The sequence below is a fragment of the Nelusetta ayraudi genome, unplaced genomic scaffold, assembly GCF_046127955.1.
Source record: "Nelusetta ayraudi isolate G7.1 ecotype Tasmania unplaced genomic scaffold, CSIRO-AGI_Nayr_v1 ptg000120l, whole genome shotgun sequence".
Lineage (NCBI taxonomy): Eukaryota > Metazoa > Chordata > Actinopteri > Tetraodontiformes > Monacanthidae > Nelusetta > Nelusetta ayraudi.
In genome coordinates this window covers 2,152,501-2,179,834 of record NW_027466170.1, presented here as the reverse complement: position 1 = coordinate 2,179,834, position 27,334 = coordinate 2,152,501, and the positions used below count along the sequence as shown (strand labels likewise).

Genomic DNA, 27,334 nt, shown 5'->3' with positions numbered 1-27,334 from the left:
ACGGATTTTCCTCTTTACTTCTTTTGCTTGATCCTCTCTTCAGAAAGTGTGCCACAAGTAACGCGTACAGTTTTGTAGGTTGGCCATGTGTGATGTCAGAAAGGGAACTGACGCCTCTCCAGGGTCACTGGGGAGCGAAAACCTCACTGTTGCTGCCTTGCCTTTGTCAAGCGGCGCATTGGTTCTAGCAGGAGGCTGTAAACATGGGGCTAAATATGAATCTTGTGAAGCATCTTTGTGATGTCACAAAGGGCACCAATACCTCTCTGATGCCTCTCCAGGGTCACTGGCGGGACAGACTTCATTCCTGCTGCCTCTCGTTTGTCCAGCGGTGCAATGGTTTTAGCAGGAGGCTGTAAACACAGGGCTAAATTTGCCATTTTGGGGGGATTTTATTGGACGATTTTCGAAGCAAGGCCCCTCCCCCAGAGTTCAGGGGTCTGGGAACGTGTGACGTGGGTCCTTTTAAGGAAATCTGTCCCCAGGCGACGGCTCCGACTTGAAGCAAACTTGTAGGCAGTTGTTTCGCAGCGTCGTCTTAATTTCCATACGTGGGGGAACGAGCGAGAGGAACCTTCAGCATCCTGCCAGTGCACTGCGTGTTACTGTCCACACGCTTAATTGGATTTTCTTTCAAAGCAGGAAAAAAAAGAGAAAAGAAAACATAGCGACCTCAGTGAATTTACACCATCACAATCAAAGACACTGACACAACAAGACTTAAATGAGTCCCTCTCTCTCTCTCTCTCTCTCTCTCACACACACACACACACACACACACACACACAGAGACAGTGCCAAGAAGAGGATGTCAGCGCTCTGTTCGTTTGAGACATGTAATTATCTCTGAATTGTAGCAGCGTATGCGACTTGACATTTCCACGCTCTGCTGCTTTCCCATCTCTTTTATCTGAATTTATTTGAATACATTTTATCTGTTTGTTTCCGAGTTGAGATTCCAGATAGAATGCAGGAGCTGGTGGGGCTAGCCAGTTGAACAACAACAACAAAAATACTGTATTTCTTCAGAATTAAATCTAAACATCAGGTAGCTCTAAAAAAAAAACCCTTCTTCAGCTTCTTTTGATCCTTTTTTTTTTTAAACAAGATAGCATGTTTGAACCAACCAGCAGAAACACGACCTCACCTCCACACTCACCCCCTAATTCTGCCCTGAGGGACCCTCATCCTGTCTCTGTGTGTCTGCCTGCAGACCCTGGCCACCTCTCAGGGGAACATCCTGGAGAACCGGGAGCTGATAGACAGCCTGAACCAGACCAAAGCCAGCAGTGCCCTCATCCAGACGTCGCTGCTCGAGTCACACAAGCTGCAGGCGTCGCTGGATCAGGTGTGTGCACGCACACACACGCACACACACACACACGCACACACCGTATGAAAGAAATGCCATGAAATGCCATCACAGGCTTACAGCTACGATTCAAGATAGCTGAACTTTCTGTATTTCCAGCTCTTTAATTTTTTCTGATATGAAGCTTCAGTCTGGATAATTTTCCATCACGCTGAATATTTGAAGCCTCTGGCAGAGCAGCTGTACTGATTAGCGAAAATGCTCATTTGAAAACAGTTATTTCTTCCCTTTTTCTGACATGATGCACCTGGAAATTTGACTCTTGCTTTCACGTGTTTATTTTCTCAGTTAGTCTGGCAAAATGTTTGTCCTCTAATGCACAAACCACGCGTTTACCGTGTTGTGTGCCTTCGTAAGTCACCCTATCTCACAACAAACACATTTACAGTGCACCCTCACTGCACAAACCGCATTAAACGACGCATGAAGAGGAACCGGGTGCATTACACAGTTTTCCTCTAGGGGGCAGTATTCAGCGGCTTTTTAAACCAGCTGCCCTGTTATCCTTCTTTCCCCACTGTCCTTCTCTGCACCTTCATCATCCTAATGCTGCCTCTTCCCATTTCAGTCTCTCCATCCTAATTGGAATTAGCATTTATCGTCTATTTTTTTCTGTTCGTATCCTTTCTGGGCCGTTTTGCTTTTGTATTATTTTCATTTTTATCCTTACCTCCATTACCGCGGCATCGAGCTTTTCCTCCTGCTGCTAATCACTGCTGTTTTTTTTTTTGTCTCCCTCCCTTGTTTTTTTTTTTTTTTTTTTACTCCTCTCCAGGAGCGGGATGCCTACCTGCCTCTGGCCGAGAGCGCCAGCAAGATGTATTTTGTCATCACCGACCTGTCGAAGATCAACAACATGTACCGCTTCAGCCTGGCCTCCTTCCTGCGCCTCTTCCAGAGGGCGCTGCAGAGCAAGAAGGTGACCGAGCAGGCAAAGAGCATCCATTCTCATCCACTTCTTCTTCTTCTTCTTCTTCTTCTTTCACATTCAAGTTTAGCCTGTTTTCCTGAGTCTTTTTGTAAGGGGGCAGACAGACTTGCTGAGTTTCTGCTGTTGGCCTGGCAGCCGCTCAGACACAGTGAAACACTTTGCAACATATTCCCCAGAATGTCAACCCATTTCTTTAAAAGACGACGTGCTTTGGGTGTGATCATGAACTACTTCAAATCTCGACACACAAGAAATGTCGGGCGGCTTTTTTTGTTTCGTTTTTTCAGTGGCACATATAAAATTGCCCAGGGAGAACCAACATATCAAAGGAATCGGCGCCCTTTGTGACATCACCAGAATGCTCGTTTACAGAACCGCGAGCGTCAGTTTCAGAAACAAATTTTTTAAAATGGGACCTTTTTGGTTATATTTGACAATACAAATAATTGTATTATCTCGTGACAACACGACTTAATATCAGTCCAGGTCAGCAAGATTTATTGCAGCACTTTTTTTGGTCTGTCAGTGTGTGTTTGCGTTCGTGTGTGCGTGCATGTGTGACCTGTGCAGCTGGGGATCCTCTTGGATAGTCTATCACACCGCTGTTCTCCATCTGAGCCCTAAATACACACACACACACACACACACACACACACACAATAGTGGGCTGTGAGATTGAGCTCTAATTCCCCAAATCCTGTGTGAGTTGTTAGAGCCAGCGCTGTCATCCAAGAATGTCACCAGGCAGCAGCTGGTCACTGCTGTGTGTGTGTGTGTGTGTGCGTGGGTGCGTATGCGAGTGTATGTGTGTAGGTAGGCTGCTGGATGCATTCATTGATTGCAGCAGTAATTCATGGAATCTCTTCCCCTTTGTGGCCTTTTTGTTTTTGTTAAGTTGAGAAACTTTTTTGTTCATTTGCTAAAAGCTGGTGAGATCAAAGGTGCAGCATTATGTCTGTCCAAACACAAAACAGTTTTCTGTTTTTTGCACTAAGGCGGGAATAAATTATTTTACTTTATTTTCTATCTGTGAAACCATGTTCCTTCCTTCCATCCTTCCTTTCTTCCTTGCTACAATTCCACCAGCATTTTCTTTTTTTCACAAAAAAAAGAAATGTCCTTTTTGTGACCTTTTTGAGTTTTAAAGGCATCATCTCTATGTGCATCTTCCTAAAATATATATATATATGTGTGTATGTGTGTGTGTGTCTGTGTGTGTGTGTGTGTGTGTGTGTTGCAGGAAGTGGAGAACACCGAAGCCAGGATCACTGCTCTGGAGTCCGTCTTGAAGAATATGGTGTACGAGTACGTCTGCCGGTCGCTCTTCAAGGTAACGCAAACGCAGAAAATCAGAGTTTTAGCATTTCATCAACAAAAGTTTTGTCTTACATGTCTTACAAGTTTTGCATCAAAAAATCAAAACAAAAAAATTCCTTTTCCCACCTGCTGATAGTAAGACCATTGTTTTGTTGAATTGACACTAATTCCTTCACAAAAAATAAAGGAAGAGCAGCAGAAACTTAAAAATGGGCTGTTGAGGTCCGCTTCTCTTCCCGCTGACTGAAAGAGCGGTCAGCCAAATGCCTTCATTTGCACACATCATGCCACAATCACATCGCCGCAGCTAAAACAGTAATGAAGTGTCAAAACATTGACCAACGGAGCAATCACTGAATCAATTGGCCAGCAAATTGTACATGCAGATTCTCTCTGTGTGTGTGTGTGTGTGTGTGTGTGTGTGTGTGTGTGTGTGTGTGTGTGTGTGTGTGTGTGCGTGTGTGTGTGTGTGTTTTCGCCATCATCAGGCGCCTGCACACAAACAGGGTTGCTGTGACCTGCTGGTCGAATCTATAAGCCATCAACGGGCACAAACACACTTTCTCTCTCTCGCACGCACACACACACACACACACACACAAACACACACACAAACACACGGACGCGCTGTGTGTGTGCATGCGGCAGACCCAACACAGACTACAGACAGTTTGAGCCCTTGTTATTAGCAGAGGGGAAACGCTGGGTGACTTTATCGCTGCTCCTGTCAGCAGCTCCAACAGACTGAGGCTGCGGAGGACGGAGGGGAGCGGAAGCAGCCGAGAGATAAAAGCAGCCAATAAGCAGAGAAAAATAGCAGAGAAATTAAGAGGTCAAAGGTCACATTGTGATGCAAAACCCACTTCGCTAATGTTTCCCTGCAGTGCCTGCATGTTAGGGAACGCTCCAGATATTAGACAAGCCCGTCTCTGACTTCTCCTGCATGCTTCACCTATCAGAAAGTGTGCACAAGCGGCCAGCGCTGGATGCTCGCCCCTTGTGACATCACAAATGGCCACTGGCACCGCCTGGTTAAATCTCCCTTCCTAACCAGAGTTTTAGCTGGAGGTTGAGAGTGAGGGATGCTGTCAAATAAATATGTAAAAAAGTGGGGTCTCGCAGGACGAGATTTTACGACAATTTACGGCTTATGTGCTTCACATCATTCAGTGGAAACACCTGCAAATCGCAATTGCACTTAACTGTAACGGAAACTGTAATGGAAGCGCAGCTACTGTCCGTTGAGCCAGTTGATAAGCGCTCTCGGCTTCCTGTTGGTGTGAAAGGCCACGAGCCTCTACCTGGTTGTGTATATAAATGTCCATAGTCGCCTGCGCACGCGTGTGTTTCACGCCTGCAGTATTCGGAGCCGCAGCCTCTTTTGCAGAGGGTCGGTGTTCACCGCTCGTCTCTGTTCCGTTCAAATTCCACCACAAACAGCTTAATTGGGTATCGATTGGGTTTCGCCTGTGCATATTAAGGGCGTAACACAGAAGGAAAATCACTGCGGATATTGATTGATAAACCCTCACTGAGTCGTGCTTGACATTCGAGATTTTCCATGGCTTTTGAAGGAACTTTGAGGAGCGCCGGGGGGAGGAGCCAAGCCTTGTTTATATGATGCATGATAAGAAAACCGCAAAACGTCTCTGACGGAGGTTTCTTTTACTATCCAACATGTGGGACATTAAATAGTCTGTTTATAACACAAGCAAGACATTCTGCATCTCTTTCACACTTTTGATGGTTTTCAAGTCGGAGATATCCCAGACAGAAGGCTGAGGGCCCCCTTTAATTGTGTCAAGCCGTCCTTTTAAACTTCTGTTTATTAGTTCACCAAGCGTTATCGGCGCCGAACATCTGCCGTGATGAGATCAAACCACATCAAACCAACGCCGAGAGCTGCTGGGAGGGGAGAGAACACGTGGGTTGTGGGGTTGGGCGGAGGAGGGAAGCTGTTTTTTCTCTAAAGTTAATGAATTTATTTTCAGGCTTTTCCGCCTGCTAGCAGCGATAGCAGCCGCTGTGAAAAATAAATAAAAAAAAGCCACTCTGAAGGAGACGGGCGCAGTCAGCTGACTTATTGGCCCTTTTTGCGCAAACACAGCATTCGGACTCGATGTTGACGTTGCTATTCAGAATATGTTGTGCGGTAATACTAATAAGTCGCTGTTCCTAGCCGACTATTGTTGAGCGGAAGAAATTAAATTTGTCTAAGAATGAGTCACTGGCAGCAGCGGCAGCAGCAGCCGTCTGTATTTCAATGAGGACGGTGGACTGGCTGCATTCGTGCTCATTAAGTCATGATATTATAGTTATTTTCTTTTTTTTGTACCAAAGGGGGAAAAATATACGTATATAACAGAATCGGTGATGAAATGTTTGGAAATAGCTAAATAAAAAAAAACTGCTGCCATTGTGCAGCAGGAAGGATTGTCTGCAGGGCCTCGACTTTTCCCCGCTGCATCTTCGCCCCGCTGCCACAAGCTCCGCCTCCTCAGCCGCCACCGCCGCCTCTTTCTGTCTCCGTCAGCAGGATAAGTATCTTGACGAGTGGCTTATTTATTTATTTATTTTTGCGTTATCACCCTGCAATTGCACCGGCAGTCGGGGAAAGAGAGGCTTCACCAGGCTTTTGGTTTTGCAGGTTTAGTTGCGCCGGGAATAGAAACGATTTGGAAACATGCAGTTATTTGGGGTTTAACCTTGAATCTGCTGTAGTCGCTGCATTTCAGGAGAGCCCAGATGCATCCCCTCAGTTTAAACCCCTGTCCTTCGTCTGTCCCAGGCCGACCAGCTGATGTTTGCTGTTCACTTTGTGAGAGGAATGCGCCCGCAGCTCTTCCAGGACAACGTAAGTGTCTCCGCCCACTTTGGAAAAATGACTTGACTTCGGTGGCCGTCAAATGTCAGCACGACTCTCTTGCTGCAGGAGTGGGACGTCTTCACTGGAGCTGTCGTCGGGGAGATGTTCAAGAAGGAGGTAACAGCGCTCCCTGTGTCCGAGAGCGGTAATGCATCATGTTATGGCAGGCTTTCCACTCACTGCCGGCCTCTCTTGCAGGAGTTCCCGTCGTGGATCGACCAGGAGCGGCACGGATTAGTGGCTGTTCTCAAAGTAAATGCAAAGGCGCCACTCATTTTGCCCAAACGTTAAGAGAACAGAGAATAAAAAATGGATTAAACGGTTGCTTCAACCAAGACACATGGATAACATTAAACAGTTTGCAGTGAAAAAAATGTTTAACTTGGACTTTTGGTTTTAAACCTGCCATCGCCTTCTTTTTGCTTTTTCACCACCAGACCACATTCCCGGCCCTCTACCAGTCCTTGTGTCTGAGCGACTCGGACCTTTGGCTGTCCTTCTCGCAGAGCTCGCAGTGTGAGCAGGAAATCCCGTCATCTGTGGCCAAGAAGATTTCTCCCTTCCAGCAGGTCTGGCAATAAAGACTTCCCCTGCAGTGTGCCAAATAGAATCACCTGCTTATTTTGAAAAAAAAAGAAAAAAGGAAAAGAAAAGTTGTGACCACGGTAGAAGCAGAAAAACCAGACCCTGTCTTCATTCGATTGCGAATTGTTGACTTTTTGTTTTGCTATTCAACATTTTACGTTGCAGCTGTTGCTGATTCAGGCCCTTCGACCCGACCGACTGCAGAGCGCCATGGCAGCGTTTGCCACCCAGGCCCTGGGTAAGTGATGGAAAAAATCTACACTCGATCATTTTCTTGCCTTTCACCTGATAATCCGAAGAAACCGGGTTCAGACTAGCGGTTTGTTTTGTTTGAATCTAACCGGAACAAACCCTGGCCGCGGGTGAGCGATGAGTCAGGTGGCTTTGCATCATTATAAAAAGAGTTGCCCCGTGTGAGGCTCGAACTCACGACCTTCAGATTATGAGATTGACGCGCTGCCTACTGCGCCAACGAGGCCTAGAGATGGTGGAAAATGATGCTGTTTTAGTGTCAGACAAGATTTTTTATTTTTCGAGAGGTCCATCACACACCAAAGAAAGATGATTTCACAATAGCTGAGTGATGTTGCCAGTGGTCCCATCCATGGCACAGTCAAGCTGTTTCAGTCAGGGGTCAATGTGTGGAATGATGTTTGCATGTAACAAAGCTGAGTGTCTAATCACCCAGCTTTGCAGCTTATTGTCACCTGGTTAAAAGAGTTGCCCCGTGTGAGGCTCGAACTCACGACCTTCAGATTATGAGACTGACGCGCTGCCTACTGCGCCAACGAGGCCTAGAGATGGTGGAAAATGATTGTGTTTTTCAAGAGTGACGTTGTAACAACGCAAGAGCCTTAATATACAGGCGTGGTTTTAATGGAGAAAGTTTTTTTTTCCCGTAGTTTTGTCACAGGTTATAAAGAAGTCCATCAACATGGTCTTCTCCACGGCCCAGTCAAGCTGTTCAGTCAGGGATTTGTGTGTGGAATGTGAGGCGTGATGTCCATGTTTGCATTGCATTGTGTTCAACAAAGTGGCTTTGCAATCTATTGTCACCTGGTTAAAAGAGTTGCCCCGTGTGAGGCTCGAACTCACGACCTTCAGATTATGAGACTGACGCGCTGCCTACTGCGCCAACGAGGCCTGCAGATGGTGGAAAATGATTGCGTTTTTCAAGAGTGAAAATCTAGCAAAGCAAGAGCCTTAGTATACAGGTGTGGTTTTGAAAGACAAGGGTTTTTGTCCCTAGTTTTCATAGTTTTTTCACAAGTTATAAAGGAATCCATCACAAACCAACAAAACGTTATTTCACAGACCAGTCAAGCTGTTCAGTCAGGGATTTGTTGCCCTGGAATGTGAGGCGTGATGTCCATGTTTGCATTGTGTTCAACAAAGTGATTTTGCAATCTATTGTCACCTGGTTAAAAGAGTTGCCCCGTGTGAGGCTCGAACTCACGACCTTCAGATTATGAGACTGACGCGCTGCCTACTGCGCCAACGAGGCCTGAAGATGGTGGAAAATGATTGTGTTTTTCAAGAGTGACGTTGTAACAACGCAAGAGCCTTAATATACAGGCGTGGTTTTAATGGAGAAAGTTTTTTTTTCCCGTAGTTTTGTCACAGGTTATAAAGAAGTCCATCAACATGGTCTTCTCCACAGCCCAGTCAAGCTGCTCAGTCAGGGTTTTGTGTGTGGTATGGGAGGTGTGATGTCCATGTTTGCATTGCATTGTGTGCAACAAAGTGGCTTTGCAATCTATTGTCACCTGGTTAAAAGAGTTGCCCCGTGTGAGGCTCGAACTCACAACCTTCAGATTATGAGACTGACGCGCTGCCTACTGCGCCAACGAGGCCTGCAGATGGTGGAAAATGATGCTGTTTTAGTGTCAGACAAGATTTTTTATTTTTCGAGAGGTCCATCACACACCAAAGAAAGATGATTTTACAATAGCTGAGTGATGTTGCCAGTGGTCCCATCCATGGCACAGTAAAGCTGTTTCAGTTGGGAGTCAATGTGTGGAATGATGTTTGCATGTAACAAAGCTGAGTGTCTAATCACCCAGCTTTGCAGCTTATTGTCACCTGGTTAAAAGAGTTGCCCCGTGTGAGGCTCGAACTCACGACCTTCAGATTATGAGACTGACGCGCTGCCTACTGCGCCAACGAGGCCTGAAGATGGTGGAAAATGATTGCGTTTTTCAAGAGTGACGTTGTAACAACGCAAGAGCCTTAATATACAGGCGTGGTTTTAATGGAGAAAGTTTTTTTTTCCCGTAGTTTTGTCACAGGTTATAAAGAAGTCCATCAACATGGTCTTCTCCACAGCCCAGTCAAGCTGCTCAGTCAGGGTTTTGTGTGTGGTATGGGAGGTGTGATGTCCATGTTTGCATTGCATTGTGTGCAACAAAGTGGCTTTGCAATCTATTGTCACCTGGTTAAAAGAGTTGCCCCGTGTGAGGCTCGAACTCACGACCTTCAGATTATGAGACTGACGCGCTGCCTACTGCGCCAACGAGGCCTGCAGATGGTGGAAACTGATGCTGTTTTAGTGATAGACAAGACCTTTTTCTTTTTCGAGAGGTCCATCACACACCAACAAAAAATAATTTTACAATAGCTGAGTGATGTTGCCAGTGGTCCCATCCATGGCACAGTCAAGCTGTTTCAGTCAGGGGTCAATGTGTGGAATGATGTTTGCATGTAACAAAGCTGAGTGTCTAATCACCCAGCTTTGCAGCTTATTGTCACCTGGTTAAAAGAGTTGCCCCGTGTGAGGCTCGAACTCACGACCTTCAGATTATGAGACTGACGCGCTGCCTACTGCGCCAACGAGGCCTAGAGATGGTGGAAAATGATTGCGTTTTTCAAGAGTGACGTTGTAACAACGCAAGAGCCTTAATATACAGGCGTGGTTTTAATGGAGAAAGTTTTTTTTTCCCGTAGTTTTGTCACAGGTTATAAAGAAGTCCATCAACATGGTCTTCTCCACGGCCCAGTCAAGCTGTTCAGTCAGGGATTTGTGTGTGGAATGTGAGGCGTGATGTCCATGTTTGCATTGCATTGTGTTCAACAAAGTGGCTTTGCAATCTATTGTCACCTGGTTAAAAGAGTTGCCCCGTGTGAGGCTCGAACTCACGACCTTCAGATTATGAGACTGACGCGCTGCCTACTGCGCCAACGAGGCCTGCAGATGGTGGAAAATGATTGCGTTTTTCAAGAGTGAAAATCTAGCAAAGCAAGAGCCTTAGTATACAGGTGTGGTTTTGAAAGACAAGGGTTTTTGTCCCTAGTTTTCATAGTTTTTTCACAAGTTATAAAGGAATCCATCACAAACCAACAAAACGTTATTTCACAGACCAGTCAAGCTGTTCAGTCAGGGATTTGTTGCCCTGGAATGTGAGGCGTGATGTCCATGTTTGCATTGTGTTCAACAAAGTGATTTTGCAATCTATTGTCACCTGGTTAAAAGAATTGCCCCGTGTGAGGCTCGAACTCACGACCTTCAGATTATGAGACTGACGCGCTGCCTACTGCGCCAACGAGGCCTGAAGATGGTGGAAAATGATTGCGTTTTTCAAGAGTGACGTTGTAACAACGCAAGAGCCTTAATATACAGGCGTGGTTTTAAAAGAGAAGGTTTTTTTCCCCGTAGTTTTCATAGTTTGGTCACAGGTTATAAAGAAGTCCATCAACATGGTCTTCTCCACGGCCCAGTCAAGCTGTTCAGTCAGGGATTTGTGTGTGGAATGTGAGGCGTGATGTCCATGTTTGCATTGCATTGTGTGCAACAAAGTGGCTTTGCAGCTCATTGTCACCTGGTTAAAAGAGTTGCCCCGTGTGAGGCTCGAACTCACGACCTTCAGATTATGAGACTGACGCGCTGCCTACTGCGCCAACGAGGCCTGCAGATGGTGGAAAATGATGCTGTTTTAGTGTCAGACAAGATTTTTTATTTTTCGAGAGGTCCATCACACACCAAAGAAAGATGATTTTACAATAGCTGAGTGATGTTGCCAGTGGTCCCATCCATGGCACAGTCAAGCTGTTTCAGTCAGGGGTCAATGTGTGGAATGATGTTTGCATGTAACAAAGCTGAGTGTCTAATCACCCAGCTTTGCAGCTTATTGTCACCTGGTTAAAAGAGTTGCCCCGTGTGAGGCTCGAACTCACGACCTTCAGATTATGAGACTGACGCGCTGCCTACTGCGCCAACGAGGCCTGAAGATGGTGGAAAATGATTGCGTTTTTCAAGAGTGACGTTGTAACAACGCAAGAGCCTTAATATACAGGCGTGGTTTTAATGGAGAAAGTTTTTTTTTCCCGTAGTTTTGTCACAGGTTATAAAGAAGTCCATCAACATGGTCTTCTCCACAGCCCAGTCAAGCTGCTCAGTCAGGGTTTTGTGTGTGGTATGGGAGGTGTGATGTCCATGTTTGCATTGCATTGTGTGCAACAAAGTGGCTTTGCAATCTATTGTCACCTGGTTAAAAGAGTTGCCCCGTGTGAGGCTCGAACTCACGACCTTCAGATTATGAGACTGACGCGCTGCCTACTGCGCCAACGAGGCCTGCAGATGGTGGAAAATGATTGTGTTTTTAGTGATAGACAAGACCTTTTTCTTTTTCGAGAGGTCCATCACACACCAACAAAAAATAATTTTACAATAGCTGAGTGATGTTGCCAGTGGTCCCATCCATGGCACAGTCAAGCTGTTTCAGTCAGGGGTCAATGTGTGGAATGATGTTTGCATGTAACAAAGCTGAGTGTCTAATCACCCAGCTTTGCAGCTTATTGTCACCTGGTTAAAAGAGTTGCCCCGTGTGAGGCTCGAACTCACGACCTTCAGATTATGAGACTGACGCGCTGCCTACTGCGCCAACGAGGCCTGATGTCTGAGGTTCTGTTATTGTTGTCAACGGCTGCAATTTGCCAAGTTAGTGTTGGCAACGAGACTGCCATCTTCAAACTTATCAACCCTAAAACCTTAAGTTTGTTTTCAATAGGTCTCAGATAAAATACCCTTCACGAAATGTCTTGACTGCCATGAGATTTGAGAACAAACCCCGTCGCCGGCCAGCTGTGTGACCTCGCTCAGCGCCGCTCGGGTTAAATGTGGAGGTTTGATGAGAAGAAAGCAAAGTCAGCTGTTTATAGGATCTGCAGGGAAGACAAAAAAAAAAACAATTTGCTGAATAGAGCGTGACGCAAACTTTACTTGCCGAAAAGTTACAAAGTGCAGCGTGCGCTCTGACAGGATCTGCAGGAAGAGGCCTCGCTGTCAGCCAATGAGCTGGCAGGAAGCCCACAGAGTTTGCAGCTTAGTTTCCCAGTTGCATCAGCTTCTCCATCGTTCAGAGAGTATGACGGACGTTTGCAAGAGGTTGCGGCACGATTTAGATATTTGCACCTGCAGCTGATGTTTGAGGTGTCACTGCACTCGATGGACATGGATTTATAATTACAAGCAGCAGGCCCAGTTGATTGTTAGTAGAACTGTTTGCTTTGCACACATTGCCGACTGCCTTTTAGCTTTGCGACAAAGTTGGCTTATGGAGCGCACGAGCGGCCGCGCTCAAGCTCGGAGACGGCTGGAAAGACCAGAAATCCCAGGGGGCTCCTGGGATAGAGCGGTTAAATTGCTCGGTGTCAAGAGGCAGTGATGGCGAGGATGTTTGATCAGGATGCTTTCAGGACTTTCCCCCCTCGGGGCCATTTTTCCCTGTCAAACTGGGAAGAGACCCTTGGGTAAAAACCCTGGAGCATGCACATCCCATCTCACCACGGAGCAGCCCCAGGTCTCTCTGGAGGAGAGTCAAGCAATGCCAGGGTCAGGGAAGTCCCAGTGAAGGGAACAAGGATGGATGTATGGATGAGTAGATGGGTGAGTAGATCTAAATCTCTCTTTTAATGCACAGTGACTGTGTATATCATAAATGACAAGAACCTCAATCCCTTTTATGCTGTTTGTGTGCCATCTTTATAAGCCACTGTAGACTAATATATATGTATTTAGATTTTACTCATTTTTTTTTTTTTAAAGGCTATTATCCTAAATTTCTTAGAAACACTGAAACAATGTCATGGCAGGAGGATCTCATCCATCATTTCTCTTTTTATGTCCTTAATAGCCAGGAGGATGTCACTGTCCTTGAATAGTGACACACACACACAGACACACACACACACACACACACACATTCAGCTGTTGTAGATCTACACTTCTTATAGCCTCGACTGGCCAAACTCTAATTATTTAGCTTAATGAGCCTATTCATTCAGTCCTGATAATCCTAATGGCTTGCTGCCTTCTGAATGCATTATGTGGGAAATGCCGCCGCCGCCGCCGAGCTAATATGTTTCACGTTCACGTTTCCAATATGAAAACTTCACTTTGCGTGTCCACTGTGTGTGCTCTCCACGCTGGTGTTTCTGAGGTTTATATTTAGCATCTGCGTTTAGACGTGGGTGGTCGTTTGGTTTGTGTGGACGAGGGCCATCACGTTTATGCTTAAATAAAGTTTATGGATGAGCATGCACTTTCCCTCGCTGTCTCGCGTTTGCCTCCATCAGGTCTGCTGTGTATCAAGTATGCACACTTGCATTTTTTAAGAGCCTTATTGAGTGTGTCAACCTTGGGGAAATTTATGTGCTTTTCAGCATCTTTGTCACATGAATATTCATTAATGAATCAACAATAACTCAAGGCCAAACACTGCACACCATAATGAGCAACGTGCCTCAAAAATAGACCAGCCACGCTGTTATGATAGTTTTAAAAATAAATCCCATATGAGTGCCATCATGTCGCAAGTGAGTGCTAATAGATCATATTGTAGTGTTGAGTTATGGGAGAGTGAAGCACTTAGCTTTTGATGTTGAACTCGCTGGTGGAATGTGATGTCCATGTTTGCATTGCATAGTTTGAGTCATGTGACTTTGCAGCTCATTGTCACCTGGTTAAAAGAGTTGCCCCGTGTGAGGCTCGAACTCACGACCTTCAGATTATGAGACTGACGCGCTGCCTACTGCGCCAACGAGGCCTGGAGATGGTGGAAAATTGTTGCAACAAAATAGCATTCATGTACAAGTGGGGTTTTGAAAGACAAGGGTTTTTTTGTCCTTTTTTGTCACAGGTTACAAAGAGCTCCATCACAAACCAACAAAATATTATTTTATAAGAGCTGAGCGATGTTGACAGTGGTCCTTTCATGACTCAGTAAAACTGATTCAGTTGGGGGTCAGTGTACATGTCATGTGAGGTGTGATGTCCATGTCTGCATTGCATTGTCTGTAATAAAGCAGCTTTGCGTGATTTGTTTAAAAGAGTTGCCCCGTGTGAGGCTCGAACTCACGACCTTCAGATTATGAGACTGACGCGCTGCCTACTGCGCCAACGAGGCCTGGAGAAGGTGGAAAATGATTGTGTTTTTAGTGTCAGACAATTCTTTTTCCAAGAGGTCCCTAATAAACCAACGGAAAATTATTTTGCAAGAGCAGAGTGATGTTGCAAATGGTCCCATCTATGGTATAGTAAAGCTGTTTCAGTCGGGAGTCAATGTGCGGAGTGATGTCCATGTTTGCATTGCATTGTGTGTGACAAAGCACATGACTTTGCAGCCTTTTGTCACCTCATTAAAAGCTGGACAGTGAGTAAGGTGACTTTCTAGCCACCTAAAAGAGTTGCCCCGTGTGAGGCTCGAACTCACGACCTTCAGATTATGAGACTGACGCGCTGCCTACTGCGCCAACGAGGCCTGGAGAAGGTAGAAAAGGATTGTGTTTTTAGTGACGGACAAGATTTTTTATTTTTCGAGAAGTCCATCACATACCAACGAAAAAGAATTTTTGGTCCCATCCATGTTGCAGTAAAGCTGTTTCAGTCAGGGGCCAATGTGTGCAATGATGTCCATGTTTGCACTACATTTATCAAAGCTGAGTGACTAATCACTCAGCTTTGCCATCTGGTTAAAAGAGCTGCCCCGTGTGAGGCTCGAACTCACGACCTTCAGATTATGAGACTGACGCGCTGCCTACTGCGCCAACGAGGCCTGAAGATGGTGGAAAATGATTGCGTTTTTAGTTCCAGACATTTTTTTTTTTTTTCCAAGAGGTCCCTAATAAACCAACGGAAAATTATTTCACAAGAGTAGAGTGATGTTGCAAATGGTCCCATCCATGGCACAGTAAAGCTGTTTCAGTCGGAGGTCCATGTGTGGAATGTGAGACGTGATGTCCACGTTTGCGTTGCATTGTATTCAACAAAGTGGCTTTGCAGCTTATTGTCACCTGGTTAAAAGAGTTGCCCCGTGTGAGGCTCGAACTCACGACCTTCAGATTATGAGACTGACGCGCTGCCTACTGCGCCAACGAGGCCTGATGGCTAATGGCTAAAGATTTGTTTTTGTTGTCAGCGGCTGAAATTTGCCACGTTAGCGTTAGCAACAAGACTGCCGTCTTCAAACTTCTAACACTAAACCTAAAATCTAAAGATTATTTTCAATATGTCTCAGATAAAATATCCTTCACAAAATGTTTGACTGACATTAGACTTCCTGTCACAATCGGCATCCAAACCTGGAAATGCAAAGTTAGTTATACTCAAATGAAGTTGTTACTGTTTGTAAGATATATTTAGACATACAGGCTCTGTCTTTTTTGTTTGTTTTTTTCCTTTTTTGTTGTAACTAGTTTGAAAATGTAAGTAGGACATTCGACAAGCCCCTCTGGATGAGAGTTTTTAGAGGTGGTTGGAGCTGCAGGCTGCAGACAGGAGAGACGAGAGCAGGTTCGTCAGCTCAAGTGTCCACCGCTCGCTTCACTCTGAGGGCCGAAGCAGCAGCTGCTGAAACTTAGCTAGCGGCAGCCGGTGCTGAGTACCAAATACAAAAGTGTCTCACTGAGCGTGACCGTCAGGAAGTTCATCAGAGTGCCCATCAGTGTATCTCAATTCTATTTAGATGCGTAAAAATATTGTAGTATTCTGCTCTGAGTGCTGTCTGCTGCACAAATACCAAATATTTTCAAACAAATCTCTGTACTCTATCCCAATGAAGGCTAAGTGAAGCCCCTGATGAAGACACCCGCCCACATCAGATATGGGTGAACAGTCTCCGTCGATGAGAACGAGAGACAGACTGATAAAACAAAATAAAAAAATAAAAAATATAACATAAAGCGCAGGGGAGAGGAAGATTCTGTGTGTTTTTGGCTGTAAATCAGTATGCTAATGAGCCATGGTCTGTAATCCTCTTACTGCTAATCTCAGTCAGCCCACCCCATACAGTTCCCGGCCAATCCACCGGCACACGTGCACGCCCGGCTGAGCCAAACACACACTCACACACTCTCGTCCCGCGCCTATCGGCTCGCCCGCTCTTCAGAAATCCACTCCCTCCTTTCTCGACGCCCGCGCATCAAGCGCCACGCTCGGCGCTCCTCATTTGCAATTTTTTCGGAATGGCGGCGTTGATGGCGCCTCGCGCCGCTCGCTGCGACGAGATGGGAAAAGATGATAAGCGAACGCACACCTTGCTGCAAATGAGTCCGGGTGCCAAGTGGGGGACGTGTGACCCGAGTTCCTGCCTCTCGGTTAATTCTTAATCAGTCAGTCGTCGCCCCTCTAAGTGGCGTTTGAGCCGCCGCCACCGCTGCTGTCTTCCGCCCTGATTGTGTGTAATAAAAGCCAAGGTGAACTTTGCTGTTCAGACTGAGGATGCACGCAGTTGTGCAAGTAGAATACTGATTACCAGCCCACACACCCCCCTCCCTCCCTCCCCCCCTCCTCGCCCCCCAGTCAGTGCGTGTGCAATGCGACGCGTTGTGTTTCGGTGATGCGTGCGTGCGCGGGGTTGTGCATCAGTGTGCACGTACACGTGTGCTTTTTTTCTCTTCTTTTCTTTTTTGCTTTTGACCCTCATACAGCGCACTGGGGTCGTCAGGTAATTGTTTAACCAAATGTTGCCATGGCGACGCGGCCGAAAGGTCGACCCGAGATGTTGTTCTACCCCAGACCTTGCGCACGTGTCAGCGACGTGCACTTTGCCGCATCAGACGCCAGGCCGGGGCAACGTTGGCGGAAACCTTTGCATGTATCCGCGCTCGCCAGCGCCACCCCCATGTTGTATCCATGTCCTGGGTGTTTTACAGCAGAGCTTACATGCTAATGCAGGATGAGGAGCAGGAGATGCTCACATGCAGACCAGACACGCAGCCAGACACAGAGATCCCAGTGTTTCAGCGCAGTGGAGGCTGACAGCCATTCCTTTGCTGCGCACGTGTGTGTGTGTGTGTGTGTGTGTGTGTGTGTGTGTGTGTGTGTGTGTGAGCAATACTGCTGCATACGCGGCACTCAGTATGCACAGCACATTCCTCTCCACCCCCTGTCTTTCCCGCTCTCGTCCTCCAGCGTCCTCTTCTCTCCTCATCATTTCCACTCCTCTCTTCTCATCTTCTTCCCTTTTTTCCCCTCCTCTTCCCACATTCCCCACGTCTTTTCGATCCCGCCTCCTGAAAACCGTGTCTACCTCCTTCTGGCTGCAAAGGCAACTCACACGCCCCCTTGATGCCAGGCACCACAGTGTGATTGTGATTGTGCCGTCACACGGCACCTCAACCGTTTGAGATGGACGTCAAGAAAACACCTCCGGTGTCCCAGATTTGATTGCGATCCAATCACGCTTCACAGTTGACTTCACGAAAAAAGTCCCATGTTATGCCAAAATTCCCAGTGCTGCTGCTGTTTTTAGTGGTGAATCTCACCAAACTGAGAAAAGTCCATCCATTGAGTCCATCCATCATTACTTCCATGAAGGTGTTGCAGCAGGTCTTCATCTTCTGTCCACCTCGCTGAAGTGTTTCTGTCCAGCAAGTTGTTTTAACGTGAGCGGAGGGTGTGCGACAGAAGTGTTTGGAATGCCTTCAAAACGCACCAGTGAGCAGATTTAGCAGGTGTAGCAGATCAGATCCCATCTGTAACCCTGAATCATCTCCAGTTCTGTCTCCCCCATCTTCTGTCTACTGTCTTCATCTGCCATCTTCTTCTCCTCCTCAGGTAAGAAAGAGCTCTCCCCTCCCCCTCTCAACCTGCGGCGCCTCTACGCTGAGACACTGGAGTTGGAGCCATTGTTGATCATCATCTCACCTGGAGCCGACCCGTCTCAGGAGCTGTCGGAACTGGCAGCTGAAACCGTGGGCAGGGACAACTATCACGAGGTAGAGGGGGAGCCTGGGACAGCAGATCAACCAATCACATCATAGACTTGCTTTTCCTGGCCCGCCCGCGACTTTTGATCACTGTGATCTCGCTGTGCTCTTTTGACGGCTAGATCTCCATGGGCCAGGGACAAGCTGACGTGGCCTTGGCATCGCTGCGAGAGTGTTCGCGCAGCGGCGAATGGCTCTGTCTGAAAAACCTGCACCTGGTGACGAGCTGGTTACCTCTGCTGGAGAAGGTAGGAGCTGTGTTGGTGTCCAAACCTTCAGCCTAGTGAGGCCTGTGCTTTGTTTTTTTGTGAATCACGCACAAACTTCTTCTACGTTCAGATTATTTTTCTTGTGACCAGCTTCACTTTGGCTGCATTCTGCTGGGTGTGGATGTTTGCTGGATGGACCACATGTCCATTTCAAAACACAGTCCTGTCAAATTGTGTTTTTGCGTCTCGATCTTGAAAAGGAGAATGTGTTTTACAGGAATAATAACTGGTCAGTTGGAACATTTAACTCCCAGTGATTGGTGGGTTAACGTTGTAGGTAGTAGTCTCCTACTTTCTGATTGAGCGTCGCATGTTGCAAGTTGCAAGTTTGCATTCCACATTGGGAGACAAAGCTGGGCAGTGAGTCAGCTGACTTTCTAGCCACCTAAAAGAGTTGCCCCGTGTGAGGCTCGAACTCACGACCTTCAGATTATGAGACTGACGCGCTGCCTACTGCGCCAACGAGGCCTGAAGATGGTGGAAAATGATTGTGTTTTTAGTTCCAGACATTTTTTTTTTTTTTCCCAAGAGGTCCCTAATAAACCAACGGAAAATTATTTCACAAGAGTAGAGTGATGTTGCAAATGGTCCCATCCATGGCACAGTAAAGCTGTTTCAGTCGGAGGTCCATGTGTGGAATGTGAGACGTGATGTCCACGTTTGCGTTGCATTGTATTCAACAAAGTGGCTTTGCAGCTTATTGTCACCTGGTTAAAAGAGTTGCCCCGTGTGAGGCTCGAACTCACGACCTTCAGATTATGAGACTGACGCGCTGCCTACTGCGCCAACGAGGCCTGGGATCCCTGGGATTGTCAGTGCTGTGATTGACCTGATGTAAGAACACAATGGAGGGAGGAGTCATTTCCATTCAACTTGAAAATTCATTCCTGGCGTCAGAAATGATTGTTATTATTATTAGAACTGGAGGGACCTTGAGAATGATTGTTGCTGTGAAATGAGCTCACTCTGGTTTTTTGTCACAACTGACTGTAACGGGATATATTTTAAGTAAGTTGTGCATGTGAAGGTTAAAACAGTCTGTGACATGATGTGACACGTACAATGTAACGCTGTATTCAAGATAAGTGCAACGTTATACGCTGAACTAAGTAGAAACAACTTGAAAAGCGTTGACCTCAACGTGGAGACGAGTGGATATTATTCAAAACTGCAATTAATTAAGAGCATTAGTGTGCACTGACAGAAATCCTGCTCTCTCTCTCTCCCTCCCCCTCTCTCTCTCTCTCTCGCTCTCCCTCTCTCTGCTCTCTGTGGCTTTGCCACTTTGAGTTTTCTGCTAAGGCTGCACGTCAGTTTAGCGGCTGGCTTCATCACCGCGGGTCACGTCTCAGTGGAAGGCACAGCTGTTGGCACTGATTGGCCTGTGTGTGTGTGTGTGTGTGTGTGTGTGTGTGTGTGTGTGTGTGTGTGTGTGTGTGTGTGTGTGTGTGTCTGCCCTGAGGTTAGCGACAGATCCCTCCTGCCCAGAGAAGCCTGAGCTCCTCCAACTTGTGACTTAAACTCCAGATTATTGGAGCTCTTTCTCCGTCATTCCGCTCCCTCCTTACCTCCCTCCCACCCTTCACTCCTCTCGTCCTTCCTCCCTTCCTTTCTTCCTCCCTCTGCCCACCCCCGCCCCATTTGTTCTATGAGGCCTTTTCCCCAGACAGTCTTTATATCACAACAAAATGTGTTTTTGAAAGGCTCCTTCAATGTTGATTATCAGAAAACTCTTGTTTTACTGTTTGTATGGACACAGAACATACAGTTCATTGCAAAAACGCAATACAAGCGAGCAGGTAAGAACTACCAAGAGAGTTTTTTAGGACAGAGATGACGAAGCCTCAGCAAACGGGTGCAAATTTACTTTCAGCCCCTGCGTCCATCTGCTCGTCTCGCTGTGTTTGTGAGTGGACAGTCAAGATTTTCTGGTTTTTCCTCTTTTTCCATCTGTCTCTCCGGACTTCTCCGCTCCCTCACTCGAGCGGTCGGTTCTTCAGAGAGGGTGGGGGGAGTGGGGGGGGGGTATGAGAGCGGCTCAGAAGGAGAGCGGTCAGTGTTGATAATTGAAGTTGGCAGTGCAGATGTCCCGTCATCCCTGTCTGCTCGCATTCTTCCACTTGCTCTGTTTTCTGTCTCATTTTTTAACATCACCTGCTCCGCGCCTCCGCTCATGGATCTCTTCTTTAGTCTGTCAGTCAGTCTGTCCAAAACTTCAATCTTTCCTTCTTTTTAAGTCTCCTCGGTTGGCGGAAATACCTCGACAACAACAACAACAGCAAGAACAACAACAAACCTGTCCTCTCTTCACTGCAGATTACAGGGCTGCATGTAAGCGCATAGTCCCCACATTTGCTCCTCTTTTTATTTATGGAGATATAGTTTGTAGTTTTATGATGATAAAGAATAAAAGGTTTGAATGCCTCCACAGAATATCCTCTGGCTTGTAGTTTTTCTCTTCTCCTTTTATGTCCTTGCTACAGAAGCACATTGCTGCCACCCTAGGAAAAAAAAAGGGCTCGGCATCATATTATAACGTGAAACTGTCACGGTTTTACGTGATCATTTTCATGTTATAACTAACTATAATAACTATAATTCTACTACTATATAATAACCTTTATACGTTTTAGTTTCACTTTTATAAGTAAAAAGTTTTATAACATAAAACGTTCACAAAATGAGGTGAAAATGATCACAAAATAACATGATAGTCTCACGTTATAACTTGAAAATTATCACGTAAAAACGCGATAATTTAACGTTATAACGTGAGACTGAGCGCTGTTTTTCTTTGGGTGGCAGTAATGCCCTTTGCAAGCGTAAAAGCCACGCTTTTATTTTTTCATGAGTGGGATTTTTATTGACAACACTGTAGATCTTGCCCCAACCCCTCTCTCCCTCTCCCTCTCTCCCTGCCTCTCTCACCCTCTCTCTCTCTCTCTCACACACACACACACACACACACACACACATAAAACAGAGGCGTACTCGTCTCTCTGGTCTCTGATCTCCTTTGACCGTGTTCACCTCGACTACAGTGAATTACAGATGATGTGGAAGCACACTGGTGTATGTGTATGTGTATGTGTATGTGTATGTGTGTGTGTGTGTGTGTGTGTGTGTGTGTGTGTGTGTGTGTGTGTGTGTGTGTGTGCGCGAGGCTCATGTGTCAGTAACTAATCAGATGTCACAGGACCTCGAGGTATCGTTGCTATTTTTAGCCCTGGAATCTTTTGACAAAGACAGAAAAAAGGTGGAGGAGGTGGGGGGGGAGGTGTGGTGGGAGGGCGAGTCGTGAGGAGCGTTTATTTTTATTTTTCAAAAAGCCGGCGATGGAGACGGAGATGATGAGAAGAGACGCTCTTGTCACCGCGGAACGATTCTACGTCGCACGGAATGCAAATGGTGGCCTGCGGCGACGGTCGATCTCTGGTGAAGAAATGATTCAATAGACGGATAAAAGCAGCTCCGCCCTCCTTTAAGTGACGACGAGCGCAGGGTGGCAATCAAGACTATTTCCCCTCATTACACCTCACTGTTTTACATTTAGGGAAAATGGAAAAGCACTTCAACGGTGGCTTCACGACCGTGAAGGCGCCGCACTTGTCAAGATAAAAAAAAAAAACCAAGCAGAACTCGGGCCATTTGCTCCTCTTCCTGCCATCCTCATGTTGATAATGTGGCTTTTCTCTCTCTGTGTGTCTCTCTGTGTTTTCTTGTCACCATAGGAACTGAACGCGCTGCGGCCCAAAGCGGGCTTTCGTCTATGGCTCACAGCGGAGGTTCACCCCAGATTTCCTCCCATTCTGCTGCAGTCCAGCCTCAAGATCACTTACGAGGTACTGAAGAGGACACGTCACACCGCCGCCCAATGAGCCTGCTGATTTTTGAGTGTTGAGAAAGGAGAAGACCCCGGCTGGTTTGTTTTTTTGGCTGCAGCAGTCATGAATAATCAATCAACTTTTTTTTTTTTCCCAGCCAGTGCAGCTTAAAGCCACTGCTGCGTTGCCATGACAGTTTTTAGCAAAAGATTTCGACAAAGTGCAATTTCAGCATTTCCATTAGTGTTTTATTGCAATATTTAGATTTTGCGCAATTGTGGAAGTAATGGAAACGCAGCTACTGACTGTGTAAAAAGATGGGCCAGCGGAAGTAGCAAAAACCTGCGTTTGGCCAGCAGCAACTGTCGGAGTTTGTAGTCACACAAGTTTTAGCTCTCGCACACACACACACACACACACACGCACACACACACACACACACACACACACACACACACACACACACACACACACACACACACACGCACACATACAAAACATGAACACACTGCTGCAGAATATTAAAACTGCCTCTCTCAGTCTCGGCCAGAGAAACAAGTTGACTTCAGTGCGATGAAGTGCTACAAATGAGAAGCAACCGTGACGCAGAACAAAAAGTGAAACATAATCTCGTCACGAGCGCAGCTTCTCAGCCATCTGAACTCTATAAGCCACCACCGCCGCCGCCGCCTGATGCGTCTCATCTACTGAAGTTGGAAACATATGCAGTTGATTTTTGCCAATTTGGGCAAATTTAGCACGTATGCATTACTGGCTGTGTGTCTTATCAAACCCTCCAGATGGAGCCGCCAAATGTTCCGCCGAGATGATGCCGTGTGTGTGTGTGTGTGTGTGTGTGTGTGTGTGTGTGTGTGTGTGTGTGTGTGTGAGAGAGAGAGAGAGACAGAGCAAACTGTCACTGTTTTGCTTTTTGTTTCTGTTGAAAAAACAAAACAAAACAAAACGAACAAACATATTGCTTTGGCTAAATGAAGCAAATGAACAGATTCCTGTTGAGTTGACTGGAGGTGGGACTCATCACACTGACACGATATATATTCAGTTCTCGGTGTTACGGAACTGAGCCTCCGCTTGCCATGTGGTGTTTACAACTCGGTGGAAGACAAACATTTTGCGAGTAGAGAAGCCAAGTAAAAGCAGAAAGAAAGAAAAAAACAAACGTTTAGGATGCACACTACCGGCTTTTGTGCAAACAGGATCGCAAAAATTTGGAGTTGAAGACCAAGACTTTACCTTTCCAACTCCCCCTCACTGTTACCACGCAACAAAACAAAAAGCTTCCTGTAACTCGATTGGAATGTGTTTATTTTTGTGTCTCACCTCCAGGCTCCTCCTGGTCTCAAGAAGAACCTCCTGAGGACGTACGAGTCATGGACTCCAGAGCAGATCAGTAAAGGTCAGTTCTCCAACAAAAAAAGACTGAAAACCAACGCACTAGGTTGCCTCTCACAGCAATGTGTAGCTTGCCTGAATTCCTCCAGAATTCTTTTCTGGTTTTCTTGTTTTGATTTTCTGCTGCTAATGCTAATGCTAATGCTATTGCTATTGCTAATGTTGCTGTGATCTGGTTCTTGAACCTGCTGACTGCTTGTGCACAGGCGGCGTCCTGGCCAGAGCTCAGTCTCTGTTTTGCCTCGCCTGGTTTCACGCTGTTTGTCAGGAGAGACGCAACTACATACCACAGGTAGGTGGCGCACCGACCTGGACAGGATGAATGGAGAGGCTGTCGGTTCTGTAGTAGTGCGTAAAGCAAATGAAGACATTGAGAAAATGACTTGAAAACCAAGTGACATGTTTGCCTTCAGCTGCTGGCAATTGGTCACAACCAGTGATGAGGTGGAAAAAACGCAGGACCTCCACTGTTGTGGTTTAGCATTTTTGGCTGATACTAGCTGCTAACAGCACACTAGGTGCTAGTTCATGCTTGAAAGCAACATTCACCATTTGGTGGTACAAAGAAAAACAGAAAAAATGTGTAAAAAAAATGTGCGATATAAAGCTGTTGATACATGAAATAAGCTCTGAGGTCTCGAGGTTCCTCCCAGTCCATGACCCGTAATTCCGACATTCCGAAGGCTGTCACATTGTGAATTAATGTTCACAATGTGAACATTAAACGGGAAGACCTCACCTCACCTCACCGCACTGTGCTCTCTCACACATTCACTCAGTCTTATGCAGGCAGGTGCCCTTTAAATTTTTCTGCTTAATTGAATCCATTTTTTTCTTTTCCCATCCGCGCCGTGGGATGTTTTCTTTTTTCCCCGACGCTGGTTCACACAGATGCATCATTTCTTTTAGCCGAGTTCATATTCAGAGCACAGCTCTCCGCACTGCACGCTTACGCCGGTGTAAACATGAATTATTTATGTTTGCGAGCGTGGCCGGTCGTTAATAAGCACTGACCGCTGTTCTGTGCCGCCGAGGCTTCATGGAGAGCCACAAAATGGGTCAAAAAAAAAAAAAATCATACCCCAGAGACGATTCTTATGTCCTTACAGATCGACAGCGACGCAGTCGTGTTTGTTTACGCTGCCTCCAGCGGTGTCTCTGCGTCTGTGTGTGTGTGTGTGTGTGTGTGTGTGTGTGTGTGTGTGTGTGTGTGTGTGTGTGTGTGTGTTAATGCGCTTGTGCACAGTCTGCACAGCAAATGAATGACTGCCTGTGGCGTAAACCGTCCTGCTGTTCGGTACACACACACACACACACACACACACACACACACACACACACTGTGCGGAGTGTTTGGCAAGGGGCCATTTGGCGAGGGGCCTGACGACGAGGGCAGGGTTCAAAGGTCAGATGGGAAGCTTCAGGGGTGATTGCGATCCTGCAACGTCTCAGCGTCGCCTTGAAAACGGGACAAATTTAAAGAGCAAATGTGTTTCAATAAAAAAAAAAAAATTAAAAAAATGGGTCGTAACATGTGATCGCCATATCTCTGACTTCCCCAGTCTGACCTCATTTAGTTTTTCAATGGGATAAAATGACTGAGCTCTCACATTGCTCAATAGCATCCTGACGCTAACAGAGTTGTGAAGATGGTGGACGAGTTGCAGGATGTCTGTGGAGGTTCTCAGTCGTCCAGGTCATCTTAAAGTAGAAGTGTTGAGTTGGGGCAACTGGACTTGCTCTTGTGATCTTGAAGGCACCCACAACTCCTGGTGGTTACTTGGGACTCTCCAACGCCTTTTTTAGAAACGAAGAAGCCTTTTGGATCAGAGGCGAAACACCTTCAAGATCACAAGAACAAATCCAGTTGCCCCAACACAAGCCTTCTGCCTTGAGTTGCAGAGTGTTGCAAATAACAAGATGTGCAAACAAACTACAGTGTTGAAGCGTTTTTTGTTTGTGTTACTGTTTTTTGCTGTACACAGTTAGTACATAGAGCAGAGTGACATGCAACATACAAAAAATACTCTTTTGAGTCTTTTGTGTTGAAATTCACATCAACTTTTTTTCTTTTCCGATGGAATTGTTTTTGTTATTTTTTCAGCTTTCTTTTTGCCCAACAGCTGTTTATTCTCTGTTCCAGAGTCATGCTGTCTGCATATTCATTTTTAATGGGACCATCTACTGCTGTCATGCTGTGAACAGTCATGAAGTTGCTCCTTCACCCAGTTTTTACAATGAAAACAACATCTCTCTTCATGCATTAATCTACACATCTGCACCCTGCGTGCCTTCACCAGGGCTGGACCAAGTTCTACGAGTTCTCTCTGTCGGATCTCCGCGCCAGCTTCGAGATCATCGACAGGCTCTTTGAAGGTGAGTGTGTTCCTGATGGAGGGACGGGACCTGTGTGTGTGTGTGTGTGTGTGTGTGTGTGTGTGTGTTTAACTGACCTGCGTCTCCTCCCCTCAGCCGGCAAATCCTTCCAGTGGGAGTTTGTCCACGGCCTGCTGGAGAGCGCCATCTACGGCGGACGCATCGACAACCCCTCGGACCTGCGCATCCTGCGCTCCTACCTGGAGCAGTTCTTCTCCTCGCAGCTGCTCTCCTCCTCCTCCTCCTCTTCCTCCTCCGGCTCCTCGGCTCACAGGAAGAGCCGAGGCGGGACGCGCTTCTTCCCGCCGCAGATCAGCCTCCCAAACTCCTGCTCCATAGCGGTACGATGGCGGCGGCGGCGGCGGAGTGTGTGAGCGAATGATGGTCGAGGTGTTTCTCGCGGGCTTAGCGATGCTCAGGAAACCACCCTGTTCCCTCCAGAACACACTGTAAACACACAGCAGGGAAATAAAAACTTACATAAATATTTCTCTACCAAATTTATTGAGACATCACGAGATTTACGGTGAACTGCAGCTCGGGTAACGTTTGTTACCTCAACACTTGTTGATGCTGCATTCATGAAAGCGTGGCACAACAGTACACAGTGTTATCAGAATGGGATCAAACTTGGAAAGCGGTTTCTATATGTATAGAAGCACTTATACAAATGAAACATTTATGCAAGCTTCTCTTTTTCTGATGTGTTTATAATGTATATGTGATATAAAAACAAAAAAGACTTGAAAATATTTTAATGTACATCTTGTATAAAACTCACATCAGACAAACGTCGCTACAGCTGCTTCTCCTCTGACTGTGAACCACTGTTATAATTTGCACCGTGCTGCTTTGCTGTTTCTGTGTGGCCCCTCACCTGAGCGTGTGTGTCTGTGTGTCTGTGTGTCTGTGTACGCGCGCGCTTGTGTGTCTTTCCAGGACTACCGCAGCATAATCGAGAATCTCCCCGAGGACGACCGACCTGCATTCTTTGGTCTGCCTGCCAACATCGAGAGATCCTCTCAGAGAATCATCAGTGGCCAGGTGCACACACACACACACACACACACACACACACACGTGTACGTGCACGCACACCCACCCACGCACGCACGCACGCACGCACGCCCACTGCCACCTGCCAGTTTTCCTCAAATGCAGAACCACAGCAGGTTCTTT

General features: G+C 46.5%; 1 protein-coding gene and 21 non-coding genes across 22 annotated transcripts in view; 1 reads left to right on the top strand and 21 right to left on the bottom strand.

Moving 5' to 3' along the window:
- Positions 1 to 27,334, top strand: part of dync2h1 (dynein cytoplasmic 2 heavy chain 1) — an 81,591-nt gene that overhangs the window by 41,990 nt on the left and 12,267 nt on the right. The window contains exons 73-87 of the mRNA XM_076049746.1: positions 1,214 to 1,348; positions 2,148 to 2,291; positions 3,544 to 3,633; positions 6,409 to 6,474; positions 6,553 to 6,738; positions 6,924 to 7,055; positions 7,237 to 7,309; positions 18,122 to 18,282; positions 18,396 to 18,521; positions 22,274 to 22,384; positions 23,714 to 23,783; positions 23,986 to 24,071; positions 26,080 to 26,155; positions 26,252 to 26,496; positions 27,095 to 27,199. Coding sequence (XP_075905861.1) covers positions 1,214 to 1,348; positions 2,148 to 2,291; positions 3,544 to 3,633; positions 6,409 to 6,474; positions 6,553 to 6,738; positions 6,924 to 7,055; positions 7,237 to 7,309; positions 18,122 to 18,282; positions 18,396 to 18,521; positions 22,274 to 22,384; positions 23,714 to 23,783; positions 23,986 to 24,071; positions 26,080 to 26,155; positions 26,252 to 26,496; positions 27,095 to 27,199 — 1,806 coding nt within the window. The remainder of the gene's footprint in view (positions 1 to 1,213; positions 1,349 to 2,147; positions 2,292 to 3,543; positions 3,634 to 6,408; positions 6,475 to 6,552; positions 6,739 to 6,923; positions 7,056 to 7,236; positions 7,310 to 18,121; positions 18,283 to 18,395; positions 18,522 to 22,273; positions 22,385 to 23,713; positions 23,784 to 23,985; positions 24,072 to 26,079; positions 26,156 to 26,251; positions 26,497 to 27,094; positions 27,200 to 27,334) is intronic.
- Positions 7,477 to 7,549, bottom strand: trnam-cau (transfer RNA methionine (anticodon CAU)). Its single transcript has one exon. It is a non-coding gene; the product is annotated as a tRNA-Met (tRNA).
- On the bottom strand, positions 7,793 to 7,865 carry trnam-cau (transfer RNA methionine (anticodon CAU)). The gene has a single exon. It is a non-coding gene; the product is annotated as a tRNA-Met (tRNA).
- Positions 8,142 to 8,214, bottom strand: trnam-cau (transfer RNA methionine (anticodon CAU)). The gene has a single exon. It is a non-coding gene; the product is annotated as a tRNA-Met (tRNA).
- On the bottom strand, positions 8,503 to 8,575 carry trnam-cau (transfer RNA methionine (anticodon CAU)). Its single transcript has one exon. It is a non-coding gene; the product is annotated as a tRNA-Met (tRNA).
- Positions 8,852 to 8,924, bottom strand: trnam-cau (transfer RNA methionine (anticodon CAU)). The gene has a single exon. It is a non-coding gene; the product is annotated as a tRNA-Met (tRNA).
- On the bottom strand, positions 9,168 to 9,240 carry trnam-cau (transfer RNA methionine (anticodon CAU)). Its single transcript has one exon. It is a non-coding gene; the product is annotated as a tRNA-Met (tRNA).
- Positions 9,517 to 9,589, bottom strand: trnam-cau (transfer RNA methionine (anticodon CAU)). Its single transcript has one exon. It is a non-coding gene; the product is annotated as a tRNA-Met (tRNA).
- Positions 9,834 to 9,906, bottom strand: trnam-cau (transfer RNA methionine (anticodon CAU)). Its single transcript has one exon. It is a non-coding gene; the product is annotated as a tRNA-Met (tRNA).
- On the bottom strand, positions 10,183 to 10,255 carry trnam-cau (transfer RNA methionine (anticodon CAU)). The gene has a single exon. It is a non-coding gene; the product is annotated as a tRNA-Met (tRNA).
- Positions 10,544 to 10,616, bottom strand: trnam-cau (transfer RNA methionine (anticodon CAU)). The gene has a single exon. It is a non-coding gene; the product is annotated as a tRNA-Met (tRNA).
- Positions 10,901 to 10,973, bottom strand: trnam-cau (transfer RNA methionine (anticodon CAU)). Its single transcript has one exon. It is a non-coding gene; the product is annotated as a tRNA-Met (tRNA).
- On the bottom strand, positions 11,217 to 11,289 carry trnam-cau (transfer RNA methionine (anticodon CAU)). Its single transcript has one exon. It is a non-coding gene; the product is annotated as a tRNA-Met (tRNA).
- On the bottom strand, positions 11,566 to 11,638 carry trnam-cau (transfer RNA methionine (anticodon CAU)). The gene has a single exon. It is a non-coding gene; the product is annotated as a tRNA-Met (tRNA).
- Positions 11,884 to 11,956, bottom strand: trnam-cau (transfer RNA methionine (anticodon CAU)). The gene has a single exon. It is a non-coding gene; the product is annotated as a tRNA-Met (tRNA).
- trnam-cau (transfer RNA methionine (anticodon CAU)) lies at positions 14,039 to 14,111 on the bottom strand. The gene has a single exon. It is a non-coding gene; the product is annotated as a tRNA-Met (tRNA).
- On the bottom strand, positions 14,399 to 14,471 carry trnam-cau (transfer RNA methionine (anticodon CAU)). Its single transcript has one exon. It is a non-coding gene; the product is annotated as a tRNA-Met (tRNA).
- trnam-cau (transfer RNA methionine (anticodon CAU)) lies at positions 14,753 to 14,825 on the bottom strand. The gene has a single exon. It is a non-coding gene; the product is annotated as a tRNA-Met (tRNA).
- On the bottom strand, positions 15,047 to 15,119 carry trnam-cau (transfer RNA methionine (anticodon CAU)). Its single transcript has one exon. It is a non-coding gene; the product is annotated as a tRNA-Met (tRNA).
- trnam-cau (transfer RNA methionine (anticodon CAU)) lies at positions 15,372 to 15,444 on the bottom strand. The gene has a single exon. It is a non-coding gene; the product is annotated as a tRNA-Met (tRNA).
- On the bottom strand, positions 18,938 to 19,010 carry trnam-cau (transfer RNA methionine (anticodon CAU)). Its single transcript has one exon. It is a non-coding gene; the product is annotated as a tRNA-Met (tRNA).
- On the bottom strand, positions 19,264 to 19,336 carry trnam-cau (transfer RNA methionine (anticodon CAU)). Its single transcript has one exon. It is a non-coding gene; the product is annotated as a tRNA-Met (tRNA).